Here is a 22,595-nt window from a genome sequence, read left to right as displayed (position 1 = left end):
AAAAACTATGTTTATTTCTTCTTCACAAAAAAAATCGCAGGCGAGTCAAGGCCACATTCTTCCCTTTGCTTGATTGTGCATCTGCTACCAGAAGTCAGCACAGAGGGAGACTCTGTGATGACCTCCTTGTCCTCTTTGGGCCTTTGTTTGAATCTTCTTGCCTTTTTGGTGTCTGGAAGGCGGATAAGAAGATTGTCATAGCGGCCGGATGTTGGTATTTCGATATTCTCCTCTTCGAGGTCTTCATTAAAGCAAAATATACTTGTTGGAAGAGCACACAAGGACACCATGCTTATGAGAGGGTACCAATACCAATAATGTAAAAATAATATTGCCCCAGCTATTCTATCTGCTGATGTAATTCCAGACATGTTTCTTACAGAAAAGATAATGTTCCTTCCGCCAGCTTCGCTTAGCCCTCTGCCAAACACGGCACCGAGCTCCACGGCCCCACTCTCCTTCTTGTCAACTATCAGCTTGTTCAATCTCTCGATGATACGCTTGTAATTTGGAATAAGCTCAGGATTGCATTGCATTGTAATAAATCCTGCACCGATGCAAGCAGACTGCCTCACAAGATTATTAGAGTCGTACATTAGTGCCTCCAGAATGTTTGTGCAAACCTTGTCCCCTGTTCCAGAGAGAAATAGCCCAAGGATTATCGCTACAGCCGCTCTTACAAAGAAGTTATGGTTTTCTGAGAGAGGCTCCAATGTTCCTACAAGAAGATCCCTGTCGTCACAGCACACAAGCCCTATGGCTATCACAGCTGCTCTCTTGACATCGTCATCTCCATCATTAATATATGGAAGAAGAGATGAAATCACGCTGAGTCTTCCAGTGCCAACAAATGCAGACCCGAGAGAAAGAACCCCGCCGGCCCTCATGATGGAATCCTTGTCAGAAAGAAGCTCGTTTATATAGTTCTTAAACTCCCCATTCGATGCAGTGTCTTCATCATAGAACATCTCCTCACTGAACATTAAAACCAGTGAAAGCGAGACACCAACGGCTCTTTTTACACGTTCAAACTCCGTATCACATCCTATTGCCTTCAGATCTTCTAAAATCTCAACATTCCACGAATTAAGCCCTAGTATCCCCATCCCGTATACAGAGGCCTCTACTAGTAGTGTACGATCAACTTTCGAGAGCTCCTTGAGCTTACTCAGGATCTCATTATTTGCAGATCCCATGTTAATAAGCCCCAACCCAAGACATACTCCATATGCTAGCTCAGGCGTGAGAGTGTCCTCTGTATCAAGAAAATATAGCAGATACTCAGTGTCTTCCTCGCTAAATGTCCCCGCCTTTATAAGCCCCAAAGCCATCAAAGCACCACCTTCCTTCTGACTAACTTCACTGGGAAGATAGTTTTTGAGTATCTCATATGGATTGGAGTTGAACAGATGGATCATTCCAATGCTAGACACTTCACAAAACTTTGCCCACTCACTAGACTGCCCAAAAATATCTGCATTGCTTCTGTAGAATGTGTCGTTAGAGGTCCCTAGGTTCATTAAGGAATTGGCTAGCCCCAGGTAATGGGTCCTAGTCCTTGCTATCGACTCAAGAAACTTGAAGCTGGTGAGGTTCTTCTCAAGAAGAAATGCCCCGAGAATCTTCTTCTTAAACTCTCCGTTAAGTATAAACATGACCTTTTCGTGCGAAACATCAATCTCAGGACTGTAGTTGTCCTCTATGTAAAACGCAACCTCGTAGCATAAAAGGATATCCTCCTTTATCAGCTTCTCAATAAGTTCTTTCACCTTCTCTATATCCTCGAGATAGAAATAGGCATCTACAACATAAAAGATGAAGGGCTTGTTCCTTGGCCCAATCTCAGCAAACATCCCGTATATCTCCTTCAGACATCCTTCCTCTTCTCCTAGAGATATAAGAAGGTCAAGCAACTTCCTGTAATCATTCTCCCCAGACATGTGTTGGACAAGTGCTTCCTTTAGCAGTTCGTATGCTTTTATAGAAAATAAATATCCAATTAGCGAGTCATCCACCTCCTCAGCCCTTATGACTCGGAGAACAAAGTCCCTGACCTTGCTGTCGCTATTCATGTCAACAGAATCCATCATGTGATAAACAATGGAGGTGTAGTAAAACGATCCATCATCAACTAGGAGATCCCCAGCACGGAGCGCATACTCTATAGCCTTGTCGTAGTCCCCAAGAACAAAATAAATCTTACTCAGGCACAAACTTGTCTTCGGATCGTCAGACTTGATATGCTTGAGATCATCCTTTATGTACGGCGCGATTACATCCACATGCATATTTATTACATCAACTGCCTCTGCCTCTTTCCCATCTCTAAGAAGAGCTTTTATGTTCGGCAAAATCCTTATTGTTTGCATTCGATGGGTTATTCCAAGGTAAAAATATTTTATTCTTAAGATCGTTTCTCCGCCACATAAGTACTAGAAAACAACCTGCATAGAAAGATCCAGGCCAGGCACCCCAAAAGAGTTACCATGTAGTCTCAGATAACATCTTCATATGTTTCAAACAACTTTTCTATTAAGCACCTCCCTTTGAAGCTTCAAAACCCTTGAATATCTCTCATATCTTTTGAATCTAATTCCATCAACAGCATCCTCTACCATTTTAGCCAGCTTCTTCATCCTACTTCCATCTATCTTGATCCTGGCAACAGCACTGCCCATCTTCTCGCTAAGACTTTGAAGGCGTGCCATCAATTCATTCTTTTTTTTGTCAAGAACTTCAACCTTTTTTAGTATTAGGTCATTCTCAGCGCTCAATCCCACCATCTTCTCACCAAAGCTTTCATTAAGCGTCAAAAGCTCAAAGTATATTTTTCTATACACATCAAGAACCTTGCTCTCAAAATCATTAGCCATCTTCTGTATCATGAGAAAACTCTTCTCAGAGACATCCTTTCCATTTTCTGAAAGCTCGATCTCAGGAATTTTAATTTCATTCTCCGTTATTCTGAACATCCTCTTTACCCTTTCGTCTGCATCTCCTTCCTTCAGCAGTCTTGTGCCCACTCTTTCATCTTCATCCGACTTTTTAATGAACAGAATCCTATCGCGGGAAATCCCCACATCTCCAAACATCTTATGAACACGAACACTTGCAATCACTCGAGGCATCTCATTCACAACCAGCAGATTTTTCTCTAAACAGTATACATCCGAAGAAGCGTGGAGCTCAAAGTCTCGTGTCCTGTATGTATAGTTCAGTACCAGGATATCCCTCCCAATATCATACACCTCAAACCCTTCGTTGTAGCACACATACATCTTTCCTTTCTTAGCCACGATCTTGTTGATGCTTCCGTCGAAATAAGTCGGCTCGGGAATCATTCGGATAGGCCTGCTCAAGAGAACAGTTCTCGACACCACAAAGGAGTGTGTGTGATAAATCCTTCCAGATTTGGACAAAAACCACGAAGACCCGTCATCAATAGTAAAGTCAACTATCTCGTCTTCCCTCGCAACATCCCCCTTGCACCTCACCACAACCCTTTCAATTTCATCATTGAAAATATCAATCCTTTTGTTCCTGTACAAAAAACATACAGCATATCCTTCCTTTTCCGATGGTGTTCCACTTACATATATCCTAATCGGAGGTTCGAGCAGTTGATGCGTCCCACTCAGTACCAACTCTTCCCCAAACAATTTGTGCTTGTATAGAACATTCCCGCACAAGACTAACAGCATTCCGTTGAAATAGCACATATAATCAACCTTATCCATAAATACCTTGTGCAGAACCTCAGTGTCATACATGTAGATGCTCTTGCTTAGCAACTCCATCCCTCTAACGAAAAATACTCTGTCCTCAATAAGTGTGCTTACTCCAAGCTCATCAACACTCTGCTTCTCTATGTAGCTTACTTGCATTTATAACACAGGGATAGCACAAAATACAGATTTCAATCAAATAATAAAAACATCCACCGCTCTTTAATTCAGAAATTGCCACATTCTTCAAAAGTGATTAACATCATAGACGTATGTTCCTCTCTCATACTCATAACCAACAAACTTCTTCACAGTATCGTTCTTCAGCCCATATACGAATCTCTCCTGAATCCCCTTTAATGGAAACTGCTTCTGCTCTCCTTTGACATAGTCTCCAAGGCTCCTACTGTAAGGGAAAACACCTTCTACATACACACGAGCTCTTCTGTTTAGTCCTACTCCGACAGGATCATTAACTACAACAGATTCCTTCGAAAAGTAGATCTTTGACTGGATGTTTGTCATAGTGATTTCAGATGCATTCACTGTGTCAAGATACTCTATCCTTCCCTTGTCTTCAAAGCCTATAATCAGGTTGTGAACTTCCTTCATATGCTTGATGTCCTCTATCGGGGGAATTGTATATATCTTCTCCTTAGCAGGAGGCTTTGGAGGGCGAAAGCTTAGAGATATTTTCCGAGGCTTCGATTCCTCTTTAAACATTGGCCTTGGGAGCACCTTGCTCAGAGGAAGATGCTCCTTCTCGGTCTTTTCGAACTTGATGTCCCTCAGGAGAAATGGATCCGTTGGATCTATTTTTGTTTGCTGTTGACTTGGCTGTCCACAACCCCCGAAGGATCCCCCTGCATTCCCAAAAGGTTGCTGCATAGATGCAGATGGTGTCTGTGCCTGCATCTGCATAAATGAAAGGTTACTCGAATCAGATGGCTGCGGCATCACAACAGATCCAAACCCCGGCTGAGGTTGCTGTGCACTTGTAAGGAACGGGTTCCCACCTGTAGTATTCGACGGTGTTTGAACAGATGATCCAAAAGGCTGGTTCGACGTACTTAAAGGTGTATTTTGTGGTGCAAACAGTGGTTGCTGTGGTGTGATACCTCCGAAGCTAGGTGCTGCAGTTTCTTGCTGAGACTTCGTATTCCCTGTTGAAACAAACGGCTGGAAGGTGTTGCTCGAGGGCGTGGCCCCAAATATACTACTTCCTTGAGGCTTGTTGATTGTGGAAGAAGACATGGCCCCTCCAAAAGAAGATCCAAAGCCAGACGTGCTCTTGGGCTCTGTCACGCTTCCACTTGTTATAGGCTTTCTTCCAAGTGTATAGTCCTCGGCCCTAAGCTCCTCAACAGGCTTTTGCATATAGCTTTCATTACCATTGATGTGCATCAAGGTCACCTCGCCCCCATTGTCCTCTCTTATCTTTCTCTGCATGTAAGGATGATCCCGAGTTCCACTATTACTTCCTACAAGCCCTGGAAAGGTTTTATTCAAAGTACTATTCCTGTCATTTGCAAAAGCAGAGCCCTGGTTACTGTTAAATGGATTGTAGGAGCCCGTCGACTGCCCCCATATACTGGGCTGTGCCGATGTTGAGGCACCAGAAGAGAATGGCTGCAATACATTCTGCCCTCCTGACCCGAAGGTACTACTTGGCTGCTGCACCCCAAAAGTAGGATTGCTACTGGGCCCTCCAAACTGTGTCTGGTTGCTTCCTAATGCATTCGAAGTGGATCCGAAAATGTTGCTTCCTGCCCCAAGAGTTCCGGTTGTTCCAAATCTTGCTAATGAGGTCGACGGCTGCTGCTGGCTTGAAAAGGGCTGACCAAACCCGCTGGTCCCTGAAGATCCTCCACTTCCAAACGAAGGCGCCCCGCCAAACCCCGTCGACGTTCCAAACGTGTTGCTCTTCATCCCTCCAGACCCTTGGAGAAAAGGATTCTGAGTGGTACCAAAGCCAGATTGAGGCTGCCCAAAAATAGAAGTCTGCTGCATTCCAGGAAATTGCCCCTGCTTGCTGTCCTTCTGTGGAGTCTGTGCAAAGAACGACGAGTTAAAGAACTTATTCATGTTATTCTGATCCATTTTCAGGGCTTTCTTTTACATTCAACTTATCATAGCCTCAAAAATTTCTGGATGTATCCATCTAAGGGAAAGCCGCAGGAACACCATAGGTAAATTTAACATTTATTTGGAAATAGCTACATTGAAATCTCATCCCCTTCTCCTTCTTCTTCTTCCTGCATCCATGTTGATGTCGGCATCGCATGCAACAATGTTGACATCCCCCGCCCTGAAGTACTCGTTGTTTAGAGACATCACAAAGTCTTTTGTCTGAAATCTCCATACCCCGTCCACATGGTTATAGAAGTCTACCTTCCCTTTGAAGCTCATGGAGTTAGTTACAGACCTGTTGAATACAACTGGGACACTCAGATCAAATGCCTCGAGGATATATTTTCCCTGATTAGGCGTTAGAACATTAGAGTTTACCTTCTCATCTATTATCTTCTCGAGAGCCTTTCCAACCATAAGCTGTCTGTAAAACTCATACATCAATGGGCACGGTAATTTTTTTTATTTATTCAACCTTGAGGCACCGCTTCCTTCCCATCTTCCTCAATACTGCTCAGAAGGCATTCGTCATCCTCTTCAACAACACTAGTGGGCCCAAACCTTTTGACAACACGTCCCCGGCGGTCGATGAGGAACTTTGTAAAATTCCACTTGATAAAATTCCCAAGCATCCCTCCGCCGTTCTTTGTGTTGATAAGGTGCTTAAACACAGGATGGGTTTTTCCTCCAAATACGCCGACCTTATCGAAAATCTCAAATTTGTCGGAATACTTGTTGGATACCTCCTCGTGTATCTCCTCGATAGGTTTCGACTCTTGGTTGAAGTATTGGTTGCAAGGAAACAAAAGAATCCTCAGTCCCTTCTTGTAGAATTTAGAAAGGAGATTTGCAAGGCTCTTGTAGTTGCTCTCTGCAAGCTTGCAAGACGATGCAACATTGGCAATTATCAATGCACATCCTCTAAAAGATTCAAAGTCGACCTCACTTCCATCCCATTTCCGTGCTTTAAGACTGTAGAAGGCCTCAGATTCCATATCCCACTCCATGTGGGATCTATAATTAAAATATATAACCTTTCAATTTTTTTCTGTACACTTTGATTTTAACTGTTCCACGTAAGATCTAGGTGTTACGATATTATCAGAACCCACTACGATCTCCACCCCAAGGCTTTCTCCAACTTCATAGGCAGTCCTTATCTCTTCAAATGTTATCCCCCCAGTTATATAAACACAGTATAGCTTTTGGTACGAAATTTCCTTCTTCACAGACAGGAGATGGCTTTTCCTCAAGGACTTTAGATGTGTCCTGGTGCTTGTCAATCTGCTTATCTGGAGGTGACCCTTCTGCTTCCCAATAAAACTTCTCAGAACATTGGCAAGCACAGGCTCATATCGGCTGACTTCATACTTGTAGCTTCCTGGTCCTCGAAGAGGCACAAAGTTCTCGTGATTATCAAAGGTAATCCCAATCTCCTCATCCTTGAGTCCCATGCTTTTAAGAAGGTCCACTTCGTTTTTTTGTAGTTGGTAGCCATTTGCCTTGAGCAACAGCAGAATTCTAATTTTGTCATCTCTCTCGATCCGGCTGCTTTTAAGACACTCAAACACCTCCTCCACCTTGACATTCCACTTATTCCCGGATTTATCATATCCAGTTGCAAGTAGCTGCTCAATCTCGTTGAACCTGGAAAGATAATCAAATCTGTCATAGCACTTCTGTGCCAAAGCAAGAATTTTGCTCAAGCTCTCTTTGGTTTTTGCTGCTGCGGGTGCCTCAAGAACCATCTTCATTAGATCCTTGTTGTCCACTTTTGTGTCCAACTTCTGTGCAACCTTCGATAGCATGTGTGCATGGTTTCTTAAGATCGAGTTCACCTCCCCAAGGTGCGCGTTCTTAACACTCTCCCATATCTTGTCTCCCATATACTTCTTTTCAAATTCCTCCATGTTCTCTATACCAAGATCCTCAAGTAATGTCCTAAACGTGAAGAAGTGAAGAAGCGGGGCAAAGAGATCAATGCTTCTATCCAATATTATAAGCTCTCCCTTCCTTTCTTCGTCCCCCATCATCTTTTCAACCATCTCCCCCAAGCTTCTGCACACAGACCCGGAGTAGCTTACATTGAAGGCCGTATTTAGGGTCCGAGCCACAGAATACAGCTGCTTTGGCAATGCCTTAAAGACCTTCTGCTCAAAGGGTGCAAAATCAACATCCACCCTCTTTGCCTTTATTAATGGCTGAAAACCTTGGCATTCCGACAGCATGCAAACAGCATAGGAGGGATATAGCCTGTCTTCAAAGTCCTTGTTTATCATTTCCACAACACCCCCATCTCCCTTCACAAAGTATATCACAGGAAAGTCCACTCGCTCCCGATGCTCCTCAATCCTCTGGGAAATCACTATGTTGTGGCTGATAAACTCAGACTTCACAAAAAAATTCTTCAAAATACTTGCTGCATAGCTGTCATATATAAGAACACTCCATTCAGCATCAGGATGAACCTCAAAGACATCCTTGATTATCTTCTTCTTCAGTAGATCCAAAATATCCATTTTAAGGACTAGACATCAAATGTGTTTAATCTTTACTCATATCACCTTGCTCACTCCAAGAACTAAAACACAGCCTCCTTATCTTTCGCCGGGTGTTCCATCTGCATGCCTAGGCTTGCTTTTAGGCATCTCTAAAAACGAGAGTCTTTTAAACGACATCATGTCAACAGCTATTGACAAGCACAAAAGAATGGCAACAAAAACACCGATATATCCAAACGTAGAGGCTGACGTTCTACTTTTCAATTCCATCAAAAATGCATTTGAAACTCTTAAAAAACCAAGTTAAAACACTTATGTTACAGGCAGCTAGTATAATAGCCTATGCACAGGGCTTTCTTTGCATCAATCTTCTCACACAATTTTTTGGTCGGGCCCTTTTCCCCTGTCGTTCTTAGGAGGCATTCTCTCTTTCTTGTTCATGAGAGTCTTCTTCTTCAAGTCCTTTCTATTCTTGCACTCAGATATCCTAGCATTGGCCATCTTCAGAATCTCATCGTCCTTTCCCTCACAGGGCTTCTCAAGCTCTCCATACTTGAAGACATCAATCTTTCCAAAAACAAGCTCGTTATATCTTTCATAGCATTGCTGCCCGCTTCTTCCCATTGCCTGCCCAATCAGACTCCATTGGGGATGGAATGTCTTTACCGTGAGAATAAGCTTCTCGTCCTCCTCAGCGTTCCATCCAGAATTGTTCGCCAAAGGATTGGTGTATTCTTGCCATCTGTGTCTACACTGCGACGGCGTCTTCGAGGGAAGAAGAGAAGACACCTTGGACCATTTGTTTATCCCATACTTCATCACCCCAGCCTTGAGAATCTCATCCTCAATCTTTGTCCAGCTTACGTCTACTTTCTCCAGCTTCATCACAAGGAGAGAAAACTTCCAATAAAAATCAGTTTATTTGCTGACAGCAAAGAAAGTCCCACAAAGAATTGAGTATTCTCCCTATAAAGGATCTGCTTTCCTTCTGGTGTATCTTTAAAGCATATTTCGAAATCTTCTCAAATATATCATCAATCCCAATGTTGTTTTTTGCAGAGCACTCAAAATATCCCATCGCCCCGATGCTTTGAGAAAGCTCTAGGCCTTCAGAGGTGGTTATCGGGGAGTCTCCACTTCTAGCAAGTTCCTCAAGCCTCTTACTATCCTCCCTTAAATCGGTTTTCGCACCAACAAGAAAATATTTGGCCTGGGGCGCCTTTTCCTTTACTTGTCCAACAAGACTGTTCTTGACCTCCGCATAGGAAGACCTGTCATCAATAGCATACACTATCATGATATAGTCTGCAGAGGGTAGTGCAAGGTGCCTGAACCTGGCATATTCATCTTGCCCTGCCGTATCCCAAAGTCTTAGCTCAACAACATGGTCTTTGTGTTTATATGTGTTGCTAACAGAGTTGAACACAGTGGGGCTTATTTCAGTTCCAAACGTTCTTTTCACATGCCTAGTAAGAATGCTTGTCTTTCCACATGTTGCAGAGCCTATGATAGTCAACTGCTTAGATATATCCGCAGTGGGTATTTCCACCATCAAGGGGTTTGTTTTCTTATTCACATAACATGCAACATGAGTGTTTATCTAGGAGTCTGCTTAATTTAGGCAATATGCATGGAATTACAATAGGAAACGCAGGCGGGCTTCTTTTATTTCTATCCCCTGTTTCTCTTCATAGGTATCAAGGCCTTGGTTTTACTAAGAAGGACTCTTGGATGAAAAAAACATCAAAAAGAATTCGAGCCCAGTGCCTGCGTGCTTCAAACATCTCGGCTGCCATACCCTTTGCAATTTAAACGCCCCATCGTTTTCTTGACATCTTGGACGGCACCTGTACTTCTATACCATCTCATTAAATTCTGTCTTTCTTTGTATCGAATGTTTCTTTGGTTTCTTCTTTTTGAATCATAGAAACCCCAAAGATGCCAATAAGAGGTTTGGAAGAGGTAAGAAAACATCCCGGACAGAACTTTTTTTTGAAGGTTCCGCAGAAAGCATTCAAGAAGATGAGGATATGCATCGACGGAAACTGGTTTCTTCGAAAGTATGTCGATGTGTCAAGCATCCACAGGGGATTTGTGTTTGGAATTGAAGAGGTCGTCAAAGCACCTTTGTCAAAGCTTTTAGAGTTCAGAGATGAAAATGAGGTGGACTTAATATGGGTTTGGGACGGAATAGATCTCAACAAGTTCCAGGGAACCCCGCATGTAGATTCGAGCACATTGTTGAGTGAGGGGCTGAAGGAGTACAAACAAAAAAACTATAGAAAAGCCGGAAAGCTCTGGAGAAATTTTATCATGCAGAAAAGTGAAATGGACGTGGTTAATAGAATACTTGAAGAAAATGGGGTTGCAGTTATCACGGCACCTTATTCTGCAACAGCTCAATGTGCATATCTCATGAGTGCGGAGGCGTGCTCATACGCATTTGGAAAGTCTGATGTTCTTCTGTTTGACGGGGTTGATAAGATCATACTCGACATGTCTGATGGATCTGGAAAACCTTATTTAGATGTGTTCCATAAAAGCCGATTCCTTGAATTCTTTAATTTAAATTCAAGGATGTTTAGTGCACTCGGGCTACTCCTAGGATGTGATTTCTGCCCCACGATGCCCAAATGTGCCACCGACTTCAGCTTCAACTCTGTTTTCAGCTTGATCAAGGGGTCTGAAGACCTCTTGAAAATGATCAAGAGCACTTGTGATGAGGGAAGCTGTAGGAAATACATGGACCAGTTTCTTAGAGGGCTTACACTAGTAACTTATATTCCTGTAATGAAGATCTCGGGAAATGTACAGCCTTACCTAGAAGAGCATGTCCCACGGAATCTGGAAAAGCTTCTGGGGGGAAAGCTTGCACCTGGGTTTTATGAATCTCTCTTTATGAATAAGATTTCTGGAGACGTGCTAGAGATTATGACAAAGATAAAGGGCATAGATAAGGACTCACAGCTGATCAGGATGGTTGAATCTGCGCTGTCAAGGGTGAGAAGCGATGTACGTAAGGAAAGAGAGCCGAAAAATGAGTGCAATAAGGAAAAGTTGTTTGCGGCCGTTATATACCCAGACATGGTTTTGACCGAAGACATCGATGCATCTGTTGGCATTTTATTGTTGATGTCTATTGGATTAGGAGATCTGGAAAGGCCCTATGTTCCAAAGATTCTATGTTTGAATAACCAGACCGCTGTTAATCTGAGTCTAGACATTAGCGAAAAGACGTTGAAGTATTATGTGAATACAACCAGGCTGTTCAACTATATTAAGGAGGTAAAGGAAGTATATGAGGTGATGACAGATGAGAGCTTGGACGGATTGTTTTGCCAAGCTCCAGCACTTTTCAGTTCGTCTTTCCACGAGGCATTTGGGTTTTCTGAGAGCAGTGGAAAGAGCAACCGTAAATTCCTTGCGAGCATCAGAGACTTTCTAAGGTCAAATGGGAAGCTTTTTCCTATTATTCATGAAATAACCGAAGAGATTGATGCTACACTTAATAAGAAATAAACTTAATATCTATATGTTCTGGCAGCGTAGTCTGTGGGCTAAAAGACCCTTTTTAGGATATGGATAACTTGTCCCTGATTTCATGGACATAAAGGAACTAATAGTGAGAGTACTCGAGAGCAGAGATTTAGAAATGGTTAATTGTGAGGCATCCATAGAGGGAGATAGAATGGACCTTCATGAGATATCAACAGCAGACTTACTAAACTATACTTTTCCATACATCAAAGGCGTTGTGAATGACCGGGCAGGAAACAGGAGCGAGGGATTGAAGTTTTTCAAGGAATACTGTGAAGACTGTGAGTACTTTGGTCTTGTTGGAAAAGAGACAATGGAGATGTGTAGAGAGAGCGGAAGGGATAGCAAAATAAAGCTTTGGCGAAAGAGTAGGGAGTTCAGGTATGATTTTATAGACTGGGAAGACAGGGAATGGGTTATGAAGCTGCTTGAATACTTTTATGTTATGTCGATGAAGAATATTGAGCATCTCAACAGAGAGATTATACTTCTGCAGAACAAGGGCGATGGAAGTCCCAGTAGAAACGAAGAAATGGAATGTATAAAGGTGGATCCGCAGGGAAGAATTGAGAATATTTTGATCAGAAGAAACAATCCTACCATGACACTTGATGAATTTGCCGAAAAGATAATGGCAGGGATGAACCAAACACCCTCCACTCCTCTCCAGGAAGAGTCGTCGGGTACTTCAGATGATGATGAGATGTCGAGGGAAGAGCTTCTGAAGAGAGACAGAGAAAGAGATGAAAGAGAAGTAAGTAGAGGAAATACCGCGGGAATGGGCTAGTTTAGTTGTGTTTGTGGTGGTGTCCTAAATGAAAGTGATACTATATTTCTTTTTCTGGATGTCTATCGATATGTGAGCTGTGAATATAAATCTACATCCACCCTCAGTTATCTTCTCAATCTTCTTAAGGTTAAATAGCTTTTTTAGGTAATTATTATGCTGAACTCCATTCAGGGAGATGCCGCCAGCAACTAATTGGTTGTGAAGGAGATTGGGTCTGTCTGATACCATTTTGTATGGAAATAGATAGTGGATTAGCTCTGGATACATTTTGATTGATGGAGAAAGCAAAAGGACGTCCTCCCTCTTTAGATAATTAATGACACTTTTTACATATGAATCACAGAAGGAGGATGTTTCCATTCCAAAGAAGACCGAGTCCATAAAGTCTATAAAATGAGCTTTCAAGCCTTCCAAGAATTCGTTTTCGTTCTTGAATACCGATTTGATGATGGATAATCCCTGTGCATGTTCTACGAAAAGCTCATCGGGGCTTCCTTTGCGTAACCTAACTATCATGTCCTCCATGGCAATTTCTGTGCTCCCGACTTTATTAAGAATCTTCAAGCATTCTTGGGAAATCTCTGACATTAAAGCAACCTCGTTCTTGGTGTTTTCTAAATTGAAGCTTTTTGTGTACATAAAAGATTTCAGATTGTGCTTCAAGAACATCCTGTGGATAAGAAGGTCTTTGATGTCTATGAAGAAGTATTTAGCTCGGGGATTAAGATAAGGAACTTTCTCTAGGGAGACGCGTCTATAGTTCCCCCAAGATCCAACTAGGTAAATTCCGGAAAATGTATCTGTTTCTCCAAGATGTCTGAAGAGCTTGCTATTCTTTCGAGTAACAAGATAGTTTCCATCTGCTATTCTAGAAAGCAGTCTCATATACAACTCCCTGTCTATCATGGACTTTTTGGCCTCTATTACGCTTTGTACATTGCTAAGAAAGGATCTTCTCTCATAAATCACCGAAAGCGCTGTAATCATGGCACACATTGTATATAGAAAAGTACTAACCTTCTTGCTTACCTGAAGACTCATTCCTGAGGGTAAAAGTATGTCTGGGGATCTTTATAAGGTACTATGCAACTGCAATGGTAATCAGATTACATGTATAGCAGAAAACCCCAAATGAGGAACAAATACAAGTCATCGCATATAGATTTCGACAGAGAAGAGCTGTATGAATCTGAGGAGGACAAAAGAGCATTGCTAGAGATGCCGGAAACAAAGCGGGAGGAGATACTGTATAAAAGGCATGTTGAGCTCCAGAAATTCAAGGAAAAAAAAGAGTTGGAGGAAAAGACGATGGGACTGAAGACGAATGCACCCCCAATTTCCAAGGAGGACACCCACGATGCAGACGACTTTCTAGAGTTTTCTCAGTGCATAGTAAGCAGAGACATGATTGCAAGAAATGTGTTCAAGCCGTTCTTTGACAATTTTATTGGACACTTCACAAGAGCTAGGATCAATGGGTTGTATATTGTTGTTAAGATAGTTGGTATAGGAAAGGGAGATGTATATAGCCTTAGGATTGATAGAAAGGAGATAAGAACAAACAGGTATTTGGAGGTATCTTCGGGAACTAGAACATACAAGAACTTCAGAATAGAAAACATTAGCAACTCACCTCTACTCAGAGAGGAGTATGAAGATGTATGGAGGTTCTTCAAGATAGGCTCAATATCCAAGATTAGAGAGGACTATGAGAAGCTTGCAAAGAATATGAACAGGAGGCTCAGTGACGAAGAAATAAGCAAGATGGTAGCATGCAAGGACGAGGTATATCCAAAGAGAAGAGGGATTACTCACCTCAAGATAGAGCTAATCCAAAAGAGAGATAGGGCGATAGAGCTTAAAGACAAAAAGGCAGCGATGGAGTACCAGAAGAAGATCGAGGAGATTGAGGACAATGAGAGAGAAGAGGGGTAGATGTGAAGGACTGGATGTGGATAAATAAATGCTTTTTTGGATATAAGAAACGCCTGTAATTTTGTGGCGGGCTTGAATTTTCTGGAAAGTTTGAAAAATTTACTTTAGAAAAAGAAGGATCCCCTAAAACATGTGTCCAGCAAGACAAAAAAAGCAAGCTGAAAAAACCAAGAAGGAGCTTGAAAGTGAAGAAGAAACCACTGAGACGAACTCTTCCGAATATTCTGATGAGGGCAGTGATGGGTCCAGTGATTCCTCGATTGGTACTGACGACACGTCTGAAGAGGACTCATACTCCAGTGTTGACGACGATGTGTCTGATGATGATGATGGAGATGACGATTCTGATGACTTGGATGAGGATAGTGATGATGTTGATGAAGAATCCGATTAGGAATAAAGTATTATTAAAGATGGCTATTCTACTTTTATTTTAGGGTTGAAGAAGGCCACTGGAGGCCTTTTCTTGGTTTTTCTCAGAATGGGGCTTCTGAGGCGTCAGTATCCTCCATCTCCTTTCGAGAATAAATAAGCATGTAAATGCTAGGTATGACCAGTTGAGAAAGTTGGGATTTCCTATGCCATGAATCCTGAATAGATATTGTATGTAATTTTCTAGAAGGAAGATAAGCAGGTAGAAGTGAAGGAGCGGAGAGTCTGCTATATACAAAAGATAGCTCTTGTAGTTAGATGGCTTGAATAGCAATATTATCTCCATCTTCTGTTCTTCGGGAACAATGCTAAAGATGTAGACCATCAGAGCATAGAATATGTCATAGAAGTATCTGCTGTATTGCGGGAAGATGTTCAAATGGAAGAACCAGGTGATACTCAACGAAGGCTTATGCGCATTTTCATGATCCTTTTTATATGCTGGATAGATATATGATAGAGCATAAGAGCTGGCGCTGGTAAGAAGAGGAGCATAGAAAACGCTTAGATGTGTGAGTAAAAAGCTCGTAATGTCCTTCTCGTACTTTTCAAGCACCACAAGAAGATTCTCTATTGATATAACATCAGCAGGAAGAAAGGAAGAGTATATAAAGTACTTTTCAGAATTCACCAGTCTTGACACTATAAAGTCACATATTGCTGAAATATATACAAAACACCTCCTTGGTATTATCTGGTAAATTGTTGGAATGGCAGACGGCTTCAGGAATTCTTGCTGATAACACGATTCCGGATTGTAGTAATTGTAGCAGAAGGATGGAATGTCATAGAACCTAAGAGCGAGAACCAGCACATACGTAAGGGCCTTTGTAATTCTAGGCATCTTGATTGGGGTAAAGTCTAGAAAGTCTAATATCGCTCCATAAGTAGAAAGAAGACCAATAACAAAACTAATCACATCTTCCTTTAATCGACCTCTTGGTGACATTTCCCTGGCTAATGATATAGCAATCTGCCCCCCATCCAGAGAGAGCATCTCTATCCACAGCATTAAGGAATGCTTGAGTGCATGTCACAAACAGGTTTTCCTCATCCATACCTGGCCTATAAAGGGCCTCGCAGATCCCTATAAGATTGTCACCTGCAGTTCCGGCAGCCACAAAGTCTTTAGGGGATGTTATAGACCCGATGGAATCCATTGAAGAAACATAAGGCTTGCCATCGCTCGTCAACCCTGCAACTATTGGCGAAGTGATGTATGGAGATGTTCTTTTTGAATATAAAAGAAACGAAATCATACTAGAGAGCTCTTCAGGCTCCATCTCTCTTTGTTCCTCCAGTCTGAACAGGTTGTAGTTCTTCCTTATCTTTTTAAGAAGAACCTGGGTGTCTGGAATGAACACAGGCAATCCTACATATAGTCTTGGCCCTATTTTGTGTATTCTGGTAAATTCCTTTGATACGGTTATCGGGCCCATTCCAAGACGCCTGTCACTCATGATGGCAACAGCATTTTCGCTTGCCATTGCCAAGACCGATCCTCCATAGAATGTTTCGATATCAGCAGACATGTCAGGGTCAATGTTTAAATCCATTTTGAGGCTTTGGTATATTTTTGCAAAGCGAACCCCTTGAAATGCATAGTATATACAAAGAAAAGCCACTTTATAGGCGGGCATACGCGGCTCCGTTGCTCATGCTTCCTGTTCTCCTGATGATGAGCAGCTATCCCCAGGTGGTGGTTGTGTTCACATTGCTACTGGCCGGAACGATGTTCCTATCAACGTTCTGGTCGACTAGAGTCCGTATTTTATTTTCGATGGATTCTGATCGTAAAGGTGATTATATATTGTACTCTGGATCCTTATGCAAACTCAGAAACGGGGCTTTTGAGTTTGAGAAATCTGGATATCTGCTAGACGACGAGGGGATTATAAGGCTGAGAGCAAATACCAAAAGACCGTTCAAATACTATGCAGGATGGCAGGAAAAGAGAGACAAGTTTGTTGAGACAAGGCTTATAAAGCACTTTAAGAAGAACAGGTTCGATATTGTACCTCCATCATTCTTCCAATTGTTTTTGGAGCATGCAGTGTCTCCGCTATTTGTATTTCAAGTTTTCTCTGGGCTTCTGTGGTGCCTTGATGAATATGTTTACCAGGCCATATTCAGTCTTGTGATGCTGGTTGTTCTTGAGTCTGGACTTGTTTTCCAAAGGATGATGACAGCAAGACATTTCAGAAAGATGAGCCATTCTAATGTTAATGTCGAAGTTCTGTATGATGAGAGAGAAGGCACAAACAAGAATGAAAGGAAGGTAGTGTCTTCAGAGGATTTGTTTCCTGGGGATGTTATCAAAATCACTTCCTCTGTGATTGTTCCTTGTGATCTTCTACTGGTCAAGGGATCCTGTGCTGTAAATGAGGCAATGCTTTCTGGAGAGTCTATTCCTCTTGCAAAAGAAGATATTTCAGAAAGAAATCCTAAGGATATATTTGATAGATGTAAAGACAAGAGACATGTATTGTATGCAGGCACAGAAATAGTAATGATAAGAGACTCTCCATTGGTATGCTTTGTGCTGCACACGGGGTTTGAAACCGAGAAGGGAGGCCTTGTTAGGAAGATGATGTGTACTGAGGAAGTGACTGTAAATGATAGGGAGGCCTTTGTTTTTATATTTGCTCTTCTAGTGTTTGCAGTTATTGCTTCTATTTATGCCTACAAAGAGGGAAAGAAAATGGGAAAATCTAACTATAAGCTACTTTTGGAAGTGATCCTAATTTTGACGAATGTAGTTCCGACGGAGCTCCCTATGGAGTTGAGCATGGCTGTCAACAGTTGTGTCAGAGCACTTATTCAAAAGGGCGTGTATTGTCTAGAGCCTTTCAGAATTCCATATGCAGGAAAGGTGGATGTGTGTTGCTTTGATAAGACCGGAACACTAACAGAGACAGTCATGGAAGTTGCAGCCCTTAAGCATGAAACGGAGAATTCAACAAACGTGCTTTCAAGCTGTCATTCCTTACTGTTACTCAACGGAAAAGTGACTGGGGATCCTTTGGAAACCAGTGCTTATGAATATCTGAAAGGTACTGGGATGCCAGAAAGCAAATGCTTTGGATATAAGGTTCACAAAACCTACGCTTTCTGTTCCGAGCTAAAAAGAATGACCGTGGTTGCTGAGGCAGAAGGGATGAGCTTCGTCGGGATGAAAGGAGCTCCAGAAGTCGTCAAGCTGTATCTAGATTCTGTGCCCGAGTTCTATGATGACTACGAAAAATATGCGGCTGATGGATATCGAGTGTTGGCGCTTGGATTCAAATCCATCAAGAAACAAGAGAGGTATGATAGAGAGGAGGTGGAATCAAATCTGTCTTTTGCAGGGTTTGTGCTATTTGACTGCAAGTTGAAAAAAGATGTAAGAGAGACCATTGAAGCCCTCCATGCTTCGGGACACAAAGTGGTGATGATAACTGGAGATAACGCACTTACAGCCAGAAACGTCTCGAAGAAAATTGGGATATCAGATAGAGCTGTCGAAGGGTCGGAAATAGATAAGGTATTAGAGAGTGATGAGTTTTTTTCTGTATCGATCTTTGCTAGGGCAGATCCTACTCACAAGGAGAGAATAATCGAGAAATATAATAAGGCAGGGAGGTATACATTAATGTGTGGAGATGGAACAAATGATGTTGGGGCACTGAAAAGTGCTCATGTGGGGATAGCTCTTATGGAAGCACCAGTGGTTGTTAAGAAGAAAGAGAGGGGGAAAAGCAGTGAAGAAAAGATGATGGAAGCCATATCAAAGGATCTAGGCGAGGAGAAGATAAATCTTGGAGATGCAAGCGTTGCAGCACCTTTTACAGCCAAGACTGGGTCTCTAGACTCTGTCCTGGATGTTGTGAGACAAGGAAGAAGTGCCTTGGTGACAACGATTCAAATGTATAAGATTCTTGCATTGAACTCTTTAGTTAGTGCATTTTCATTGAGCGTCTTGGATTGCATGGGTGTTAGATATGGAGACATTCAGCTTACAGCTTCTGGGCTTCTCATCGGATTTGCATTTATGTTTTTGACTCAGAGCCAGCCTCTCAAGGAAATAAGCAAAAAGAAGCCCTTGACGAATATCATCAACCCGTACATAGTCTCTTCTGTTGTCTTTCAGGTTGCTGTTCATATAGCCTCCTTTCTCATTATGATAAGAAGAATAAGAGAAATAGAGGTGCCTGTGTACAACGAGAAGTTTTCTCCTTCATTGATGAACTCTGCTTTGTTTTTCCTGTCGACAACACAGCAGATATCGACGTTTCTTGTGAACTACATAGGAAGGCCCTTCAGAGAAAGCCTTCTCGAAAACAAGAAGCTCCTTGGATGCCTTGGGGTTCTGTTATTCTTTATACACCAACTTGTACTAGGGGATAATGATGAGCTTCGTATGAAGATGGAGGTTGTTGACATGGGGGAAGTCAAGGTGTTTGTTTACACTGTACTGGTGATGGACATAATTATGTGTTACTTTGTGGAAAAGATATGCTTCTATATGTTCATGCTCTAATAAAGCATTCTTATTCTTTTTAAATCTGGTCCATATTGATTTTGTAAGTCGCAAGGGTTGAATGGTAGAAGATGAAGCCAGGGGAGTGCTATTTATTCTTAACGAATCTCTGGTGACTGGAGGATGTCTGTCTCCTGAGTATAAGGAATCTCTGCAAAAGATGATCTCGCTTACCTTCGAAGACCCATTTCTCTTGAGATTTCTTGACAATTGGAAATTTATCGAAAAACAGTTTCCTTATCTTATGAGAGACTCAGAAGTTAGGCATGAGGCATTTGGGTTGGCAATAAGAATCCTACAAGATCCAACTTCGAGCCTTCCAGTGTTGTTCACGACAAGAAAGGGTGGATTCTTGCTTTCGGAAGCATTATATGATTCTATGGACGATCCTCAGGACGTCATCAGTTTTTGTGAGGAGGCAGCGAAGAAGAGCTCTTTGCTTCCGGGAGTATTACATGATTGTGGATTTTTTATTCTCCTAAACTCCCTTGTTTGTGAAGAGACTGTAAGATTCTATTCTTCAATATTTGCATGTAAAATATATGAGGCAAAAGGGAGCTACAGGCAAGTTAGAAGTGAAGGCATAATGCATGAGATAAAGAGAAAATACTTTGATCCTGAAATAGCTTTCAAGGATGGGGCATACATCTCTTTCAAGGAGCCACCTTCTTTTCACAAGGTGGGGCATCGGGTTCTTAAGAGCATATTCGATGATGTCTACAACACCACATTTTTCAATCTATTAGACTTGGGACTAGACAAAAGCCTGAACCTTATGAATTACTGTGAATGGGATTATTCTTTCTTGTATGGATCAAGCGAGCTCAGGGATCTAGTATCTAGTGGTAACTACCTGGCGATCAGGGTATATAGAAAAATGCTCGAGAGTCTTCACGGGTGTGCAAGAGCTATATTTTACTTGCAAAAAGTTGAGGACGAGGACTTGATGATACATATAGCAAGACTTCTGGAGTGTAAAGATGCTCATGTGGTTATGGAGTGTGTGCTAGTGCTTTATAATTACTATCACCTCTTCGAGTGGAACCTAGATAAGAAGCAGTTCAATGAAAATAGGATAAGAAAAATATTTGGCTTACTTGAATATAGCTATAGCGATTGCCCATGCCTTCAAGAATGCATCTGTAGCCAGTCTGACTCCTCTGCCGGAATACCAGAAGAAGAGAGAGCAACAGACTGTCTTAAAGGCTGCAACACCGTAAAGATATTGTGTCTCCTCTCACATATATATGCGATTGTTGATAAGCGGTATTTCTATAAGCCTTCATTCTTAGTTTTAGTAAAAGCATGGGACGATATACTTGGAAGGCATAGATGCTGGAATAGGGCCTTTACCTCAATCTTCTTCACAGACATAATTTCGTTTTTAAGAACAAATCCATATAACGTTGCAAGAATTATATTTCCATTTAAGAAGCCAAGAAAAAAAGCCAGAAATGCCTTTAGTGATAAAAAGGATGATAAGGAGAATAGCAATTGTTTTTCTATGCTGGCAAGCGAGATAGATTTGTCAGAAATCGAAGGCCTAGATGAATTAAATAATGTTTAATGCGCTTAGTATTGTGGATGAAGCACTTGCAGAGTTAAGCCAACCCGACAGCCCATTCAGCATCTCTTTGGGAATGGGCCTCCTCTCTTACCTCCTTAACCCTCTTTCTGTGCAAGCTGGACTTCCTATGCCCAACTAGGACGTCTTCTGAAATAAAGTGTCTATCACATTCATAGCAGTAGAACTGGCCACAACCTGGTAGCTCTGGATCATATTCTACTGCCTTGGGATTGCTGGCCTGAGCCTTCACCTGGTCAACATCTTTTGATCCAAAGACCCTGGCTCTCTTTATTCTTAGTCTATTTCTATTCTTTCTCCTTTTTTTTTGTTTTGTATCATTTCTGGGCATGGAGGAAGATTTTTTCGAGGTTATAAGTATCAATGGGGACATCTTTCTTTAATCCTTCTTCCATATCCCCTGAAATGAGTCTGTATGATGTGCTTAAAATCCCAAAGGATGCAACAAAGGAAAGCATCGAGAAATCTTACAGATTTCTTGTAAGGTCATACTGTCAAAGCAAAAACGAAATGAGTCCTGACAGGTTTGCAGAGATCAACAAGGCATACACAATATTGAAAGACAGATACAAGAGAGATTTTTATGATATATTTGGAGAGGTTTCTGTGCAACTTCTTCTGCACAACAAGGACTCGTACATTATAACAAGGATGTTTGACAGACCCAACATGTGCTTCTATATTAGTACGCTTATAACATATATAGGGGCTTTGTTGGCATTACCACCGGTAGTTGCATATGGAAAATGCAGCAACATAGTCATGTCCCTCCCATTTGTTATTTCGGCTGTAACCCTGACCATCCCAATGATTAGATCTCTGTCTGCACTGTATTGGGTTTATGGAGTTGGGAATGAGCTAAAGAGCATGATATTTAGGTCGACGGAAATCAACGTGGCAACGCTTCATCTTCTGAACTATGCTCTGTATGGCGATGGGCTCATAAGCATCCTTTTCTCGGGGGTCATGTTCTTAATAGTTGAGATCCTGTCTACAATCAACACCATGTATTATCACAGCTGCAAGCAGAAGCTTTTTCTTAAATCAAAGGGAAGTATACTGATGGCTAAAGTGATTAGGACAATATTATTTGGCATGCTTTTGGCACCGGGAATTCCTCCATTTTTGAAACCTTTTCTATTTTTTGTTCAAATTTTTTGGGGAATATATAATAAGAAGTATTCTTTGAAGATCAATCTGTGCATAGTGCTTCTGCCGTTGCTGTACATAGCCACATTCTCTCTTGTTTTGGCAGGATTTCGTAGTGCTTTGGTGTATTTGCCTCTATGGATATTTGGGTCTATAGTTGTGACTGTATTGGCATTAGTAATTTCAAATATCGTAAATAACATTCCTACAAGCAAGTACGACATAAGAGAAATTGAAGCACTTCCTTACTACGATTTGGTGTAAGACATTGATTGGGCTTAGGCCTAGCATT

General features: G+C 41.7%; 19 protein-coding genes across 19 annotated transcripts; 7 read left to right on the top strand and 12 right to left on the bottom strand.

Annotated features, from left to right (window-relative positions):
• Positions 1 to 11: 11 nt before the first annotated feature.
• Positions 12 to 2,369, bottom strand: EHEL_020400 (26S proteasome regulatory complex protein; the record flags this gene model as incomplete). Its single annotated transcript, XM_003886730.1, has 1 exon — positions 12 to 2,369. One exon carries the CDS (start codon positions 2,367 to 2,369, stop codon positions 12 to 14), a length of 2,358 nt encoding a protein of 785 aa, XP_003886779.1.
• Positions 2,370 to 2,516: 147 nt separating this feature from the next.
• EHEL_020390 (uncharacterized protein) lies at positions 2,517 to 3,884 on the bottom strand (the record flags this gene model as incomplete). The annotated part of the gene is made up of 1 exon (XM_003886729.1): positions 2,517 to 3,884. The coding sequence occupies one exon, from the start codon at positions 3,882 to 3,884 to the stop codon at positions 2,517 to 2,519; it is 1,368 nt and encodes a 455-aa protein (XP_003886778.1).
• An 87-nt stretch (positions 3,885 to 3,971) lies between these two features.
• On the bottom strand, positions 3,972 to 5,825 carry EHEL_020380 (nucleoporin autopeptidase domain-containing protein; the record flags this gene model as incomplete). The annotated part of the gene is made up of 1 exon (XM_003886728.1): positions 3,972 to 5,825. The coding sequence occupies one exon, from the start codon at positions 5,823 to 5,825 to the stop codon at positions 3,972 to 3,974; it is 1,854 nt and encodes a 617-aa protein (XP_003886777.1).
• Positions 5,826 to 5,954: 129 nt separating this feature from the next.
• On the bottom strand, positions 5,955 to 6,296 carry EHEL_020370 (transcription initiation factor IIA subunit gamma; the record flags this gene model as incomplete). The annotated part of the gene is made up of 1 exon (XM_003886727.1): positions 5,955 to 6,296. The coding sequence occupies one exon, from the start codon at positions 6,294 to 6,296 to the stop codon at positions 5,955 to 5,957; it is 342 nt and encodes a 113-aa protein (XP_003886776.1).
• A 29-nt stretch (positions 6,297 to 6,325) lies between these two features.
• EHEL_020360 (Glutathione peroxidase) lies at positions 6,326 to 6,862 on the bottom strand (the record flags this gene model as incomplete). Its single annotated transcript, XM_003886726.1, has 1 exon — positions 6,326 to 6,862. One exon carries the CDS (start codon positions 6,860 to 6,862, stop codon positions 6,326 to 6,328), a length of 537 nt encoding a protein of 178 aa, XP_003886775.1.
• A 30-nt stretch (positions 6,863 to 6,892) lies between these two features.
• Positions 6,893 to 8,374, bottom strand: EHEL_020350 (Sec1-like intracellular trafficking protein; the record flags this gene model as incomplete). Its single annotated transcript, XM_003886725.1, has 1 exon — positions 6,893 to 8,374. The coding sequence occupies one exon, from the start codon at positions 8,372 to 8,374 to the stop codon at positions 6,893 to 6,895; it is 1,482 nt and encodes a 493-aa protein (XP_003886774.1).
• A 354-nt stretch (positions 8,375 to 8,728) lies between these two features.
• On the bottom strand, positions 8,729 to 9,241 carry EHEL_020340 (uncharacterized protein; the record flags this gene model as incomplete). Its single annotated transcript, XM_003886724.1, has 1 exon — positions 8,729 to 9,241. The coding sequence occupies one exon, from the start codon at positions 9,239 to 9,241 to the stop codon at positions 8,729 to 8,731; it is 513 nt and encodes a 170-aa protein (XP_003886773.1).
• A 28-nt stretch (positions 9,242 to 9,269) lies between these two features.
• EHEL_020330 (Ras-like GTP binding protein) lies at positions 9,270 to 9,908 on the bottom strand (the record flags this gene model as incomplete). The annotated part of the gene is made up of 1 exon (XM_003886723.1): positions 9,270 to 9,908. The coding sequence occupies one exon, from the start codon at positions 9,906 to 9,908 to the stop codon at positions 9,270 to 9,272; it is 639 nt and encodes a 212-aa protein (XP_003886772.1).
• A 386-nt stretch (positions 9,909 to 10,294) lies between these two features.
• EHEL_020320 (uncharacterized protein) lies at positions 10,295 to 11,875 on the top strand (the record flags this gene model as incomplete). The annotated part of the gene is made up of 1 exon (XM_003886722.1): positions 10,295 to 11,875. The coding sequence occupies one exon, from the start codon at positions 10,295 to 10,297 to the stop codon at positions 11,873 to 11,875; it is 1,581 nt and encodes a 526-aa protein (XP_003886771.1).
• Positions 11,876 to 11,957: 82 nt separating this feature from the next.
• EHEL_020310 (uncharacterized protein) lies at positions 11,958 to 12,680 on the top strand (the record flags this gene model as incomplete). Its single annotated transcript, XM_003886721.1, has 1 exon — positions 11,958 to 12,680. The coding sequence occupies one exon, from the start codon at positions 11,958 to 11,960 to the stop codon at positions 12,678 to 12,680; it is 723 nt and encodes a 240-aa protein (XP_003886770.1).
• Positions 12,681 to 12,704: 24 nt separating this feature from the next.
• EHEL_020300 (uncharacterized protein) lies at positions 12,705 to 13,724 on the bottom strand (the record flags this gene model as incomplete). Its single annotated transcript, XM_003886720.1, has 1 exon — positions 12,705 to 13,724. The coding sequence occupies one exon, from the start codon at positions 13,722 to 13,724 to the stop codon at positions 12,705 to 12,707; it is 1,020 nt and encodes a 339-aa protein (XP_003886769.1).
• A 90-nt stretch (positions 13,725 to 13,814) lies between these two features.
• On the top strand, positions 13,815 to 14,618 carry EHEL_020290 (uncharacterized protein; the record flags this gene model as incomplete). Its single annotated transcript, XM_003886719.1, has 1 exon — positions 13,815 to 14,618. One exon carries the CDS (start codon positions 13,815 to 13,817, stop codon positions 14,616 to 14,618), a length of 804 nt encoding a protein of 267 aa, XP_003886768.1.
• Positions 14,619 to 14,748: 130 nt separating this feature from the next.
• Positions 14,749 to 15,012, top strand: EHEL_020282 (uncharacterized protein; the record flags this gene model as incomplete). The annotated part of the gene is made up of 1 exon (XM_003886718.2): positions 14,749 to 15,012. One exon carries the CDS (start codon positions 14,749 to 14,751, stop codon positions 15,010 to 15,012), a length of 264 nt encoding a protein of 87 aa, XP_003886767.2.
• A 39-nt stretch (positions 15,013 to 15,051) lies between these two features.
• EHEL_020280 (uncharacterized protein) lies at positions 15,052 to 15,894 on the bottom strand (the record flags this gene model as incomplete). Its single annotated transcript, XM_003886717.1, has 1 exon — positions 15,052 to 15,894. The coding sequence occupies one exon, from the start codon at positions 15,892 to 15,894 to the stop codon at positions 15,052 to 15,054; it is 843 nt and encodes a 280-aa protein (XP_003886766.1).
• A 67-nt stretch (positions 15,895 to 15,961) lies between these two features.
• On the bottom strand, positions 15,962 to 16,582 carry EHEL_020270 (proteasome beta type-3 subunit; the record flags this gene model as incomplete). The annotated part of the gene is made up of 1 exon (XM_003886716.1): positions 15,962 to 16,582. The coding sequence occupies one exon, from the start codon at positions 16,580 to 16,582 to the stop codon at positions 15,962 to 15,964; it is 621 nt and encodes a 206-aa protein (XP_003886765.1).
• A 65-nt stretch (positions 16,583 to 16,647) lies between these two features.
• On the top strand, positions 16,648 to 19,569 carry EHEL_020260 (putative E1-E2 ATPase; the record flags this gene model as incomplete). The annotated part of the gene is made up of 1 exon (XM_003886715.1): positions 16,648 to 19,569. One exon carries the CDS (start codon positions 16,648 to 16,650, stop codon positions 19,567 to 19,569), a length of 2,922 nt encoding a protein of 973 aa, XP_003886764.1.
• Positions 19,570 to 19,630: 61 nt separating this feature from the next.
• Positions 19,631 to 21,136, top strand: EHEL_020250 (uncharacterized protein; the record flags this gene model as incomplete). The annotated part of the gene is made up of 1 exon (XM_003886714.1): positions 19,631 to 21,136. One exon carries the CDS (start codon positions 19,631 to 19,633, stop codon positions 21,134 to 21,136), a length of 1,506 nt encoding a protein of 501 aa, XP_003886763.1.
• Positions 21,137 to 21,170: 34 nt separating this feature from the next.
• Positions 21,171 to 21,485, bottom strand: EHEL_020240 (zinc finger domain-containing protein; the record flags this gene model as incomplete). The annotated part of the gene is made up of 1 exon (XM_003886713.1): positions 21,171 to 21,485. One exon carries the CDS (start codon positions 21,483 to 21,485, stop codon positions 21,171 to 21,173), a length of 315 nt encoding a protein of 104 aa, XP_003886762.1.
• Positions 21,486 to 21,559: 74 nt separating this feature from the next.
• EHEL_020230 (uncharacterized protein) lies at positions 21,560 to 22,567 on the top strand (the record flags this gene model as incomplete). Its single annotated transcript, XM_003886712.1, has 1 exon — positions 21,560 to 22,567. The coding sequence occupies one exon, from the start codon at positions 21,560 to 21,562 to the stop codon at positions 22,565 to 22,567; it is 1,008 nt and encodes a 335-aa protein (XP_003886761.1).
• Positions 22,568 to 22,595: the final 28 nt, after the last annotated feature.

This window comes from Encephalitozoon hellem, chromosome II, assembly GCF_000277815.2.
Source record: "Encephalitozoon hellem ATCC 50504 chromosome II, complete sequence".
Taxonomy (NCBI): domain Eukaryota; kingdom Fungi; phylum Microsporidia; family Unikaryonidae; genus Encephalitozoon; species Encephalitozoon hellem.
The sequence above is the reverse complement of the archived record's forward strand: the minus strand, read 5'-3'. Positions and strand labels throughout refer to the sequence as shown.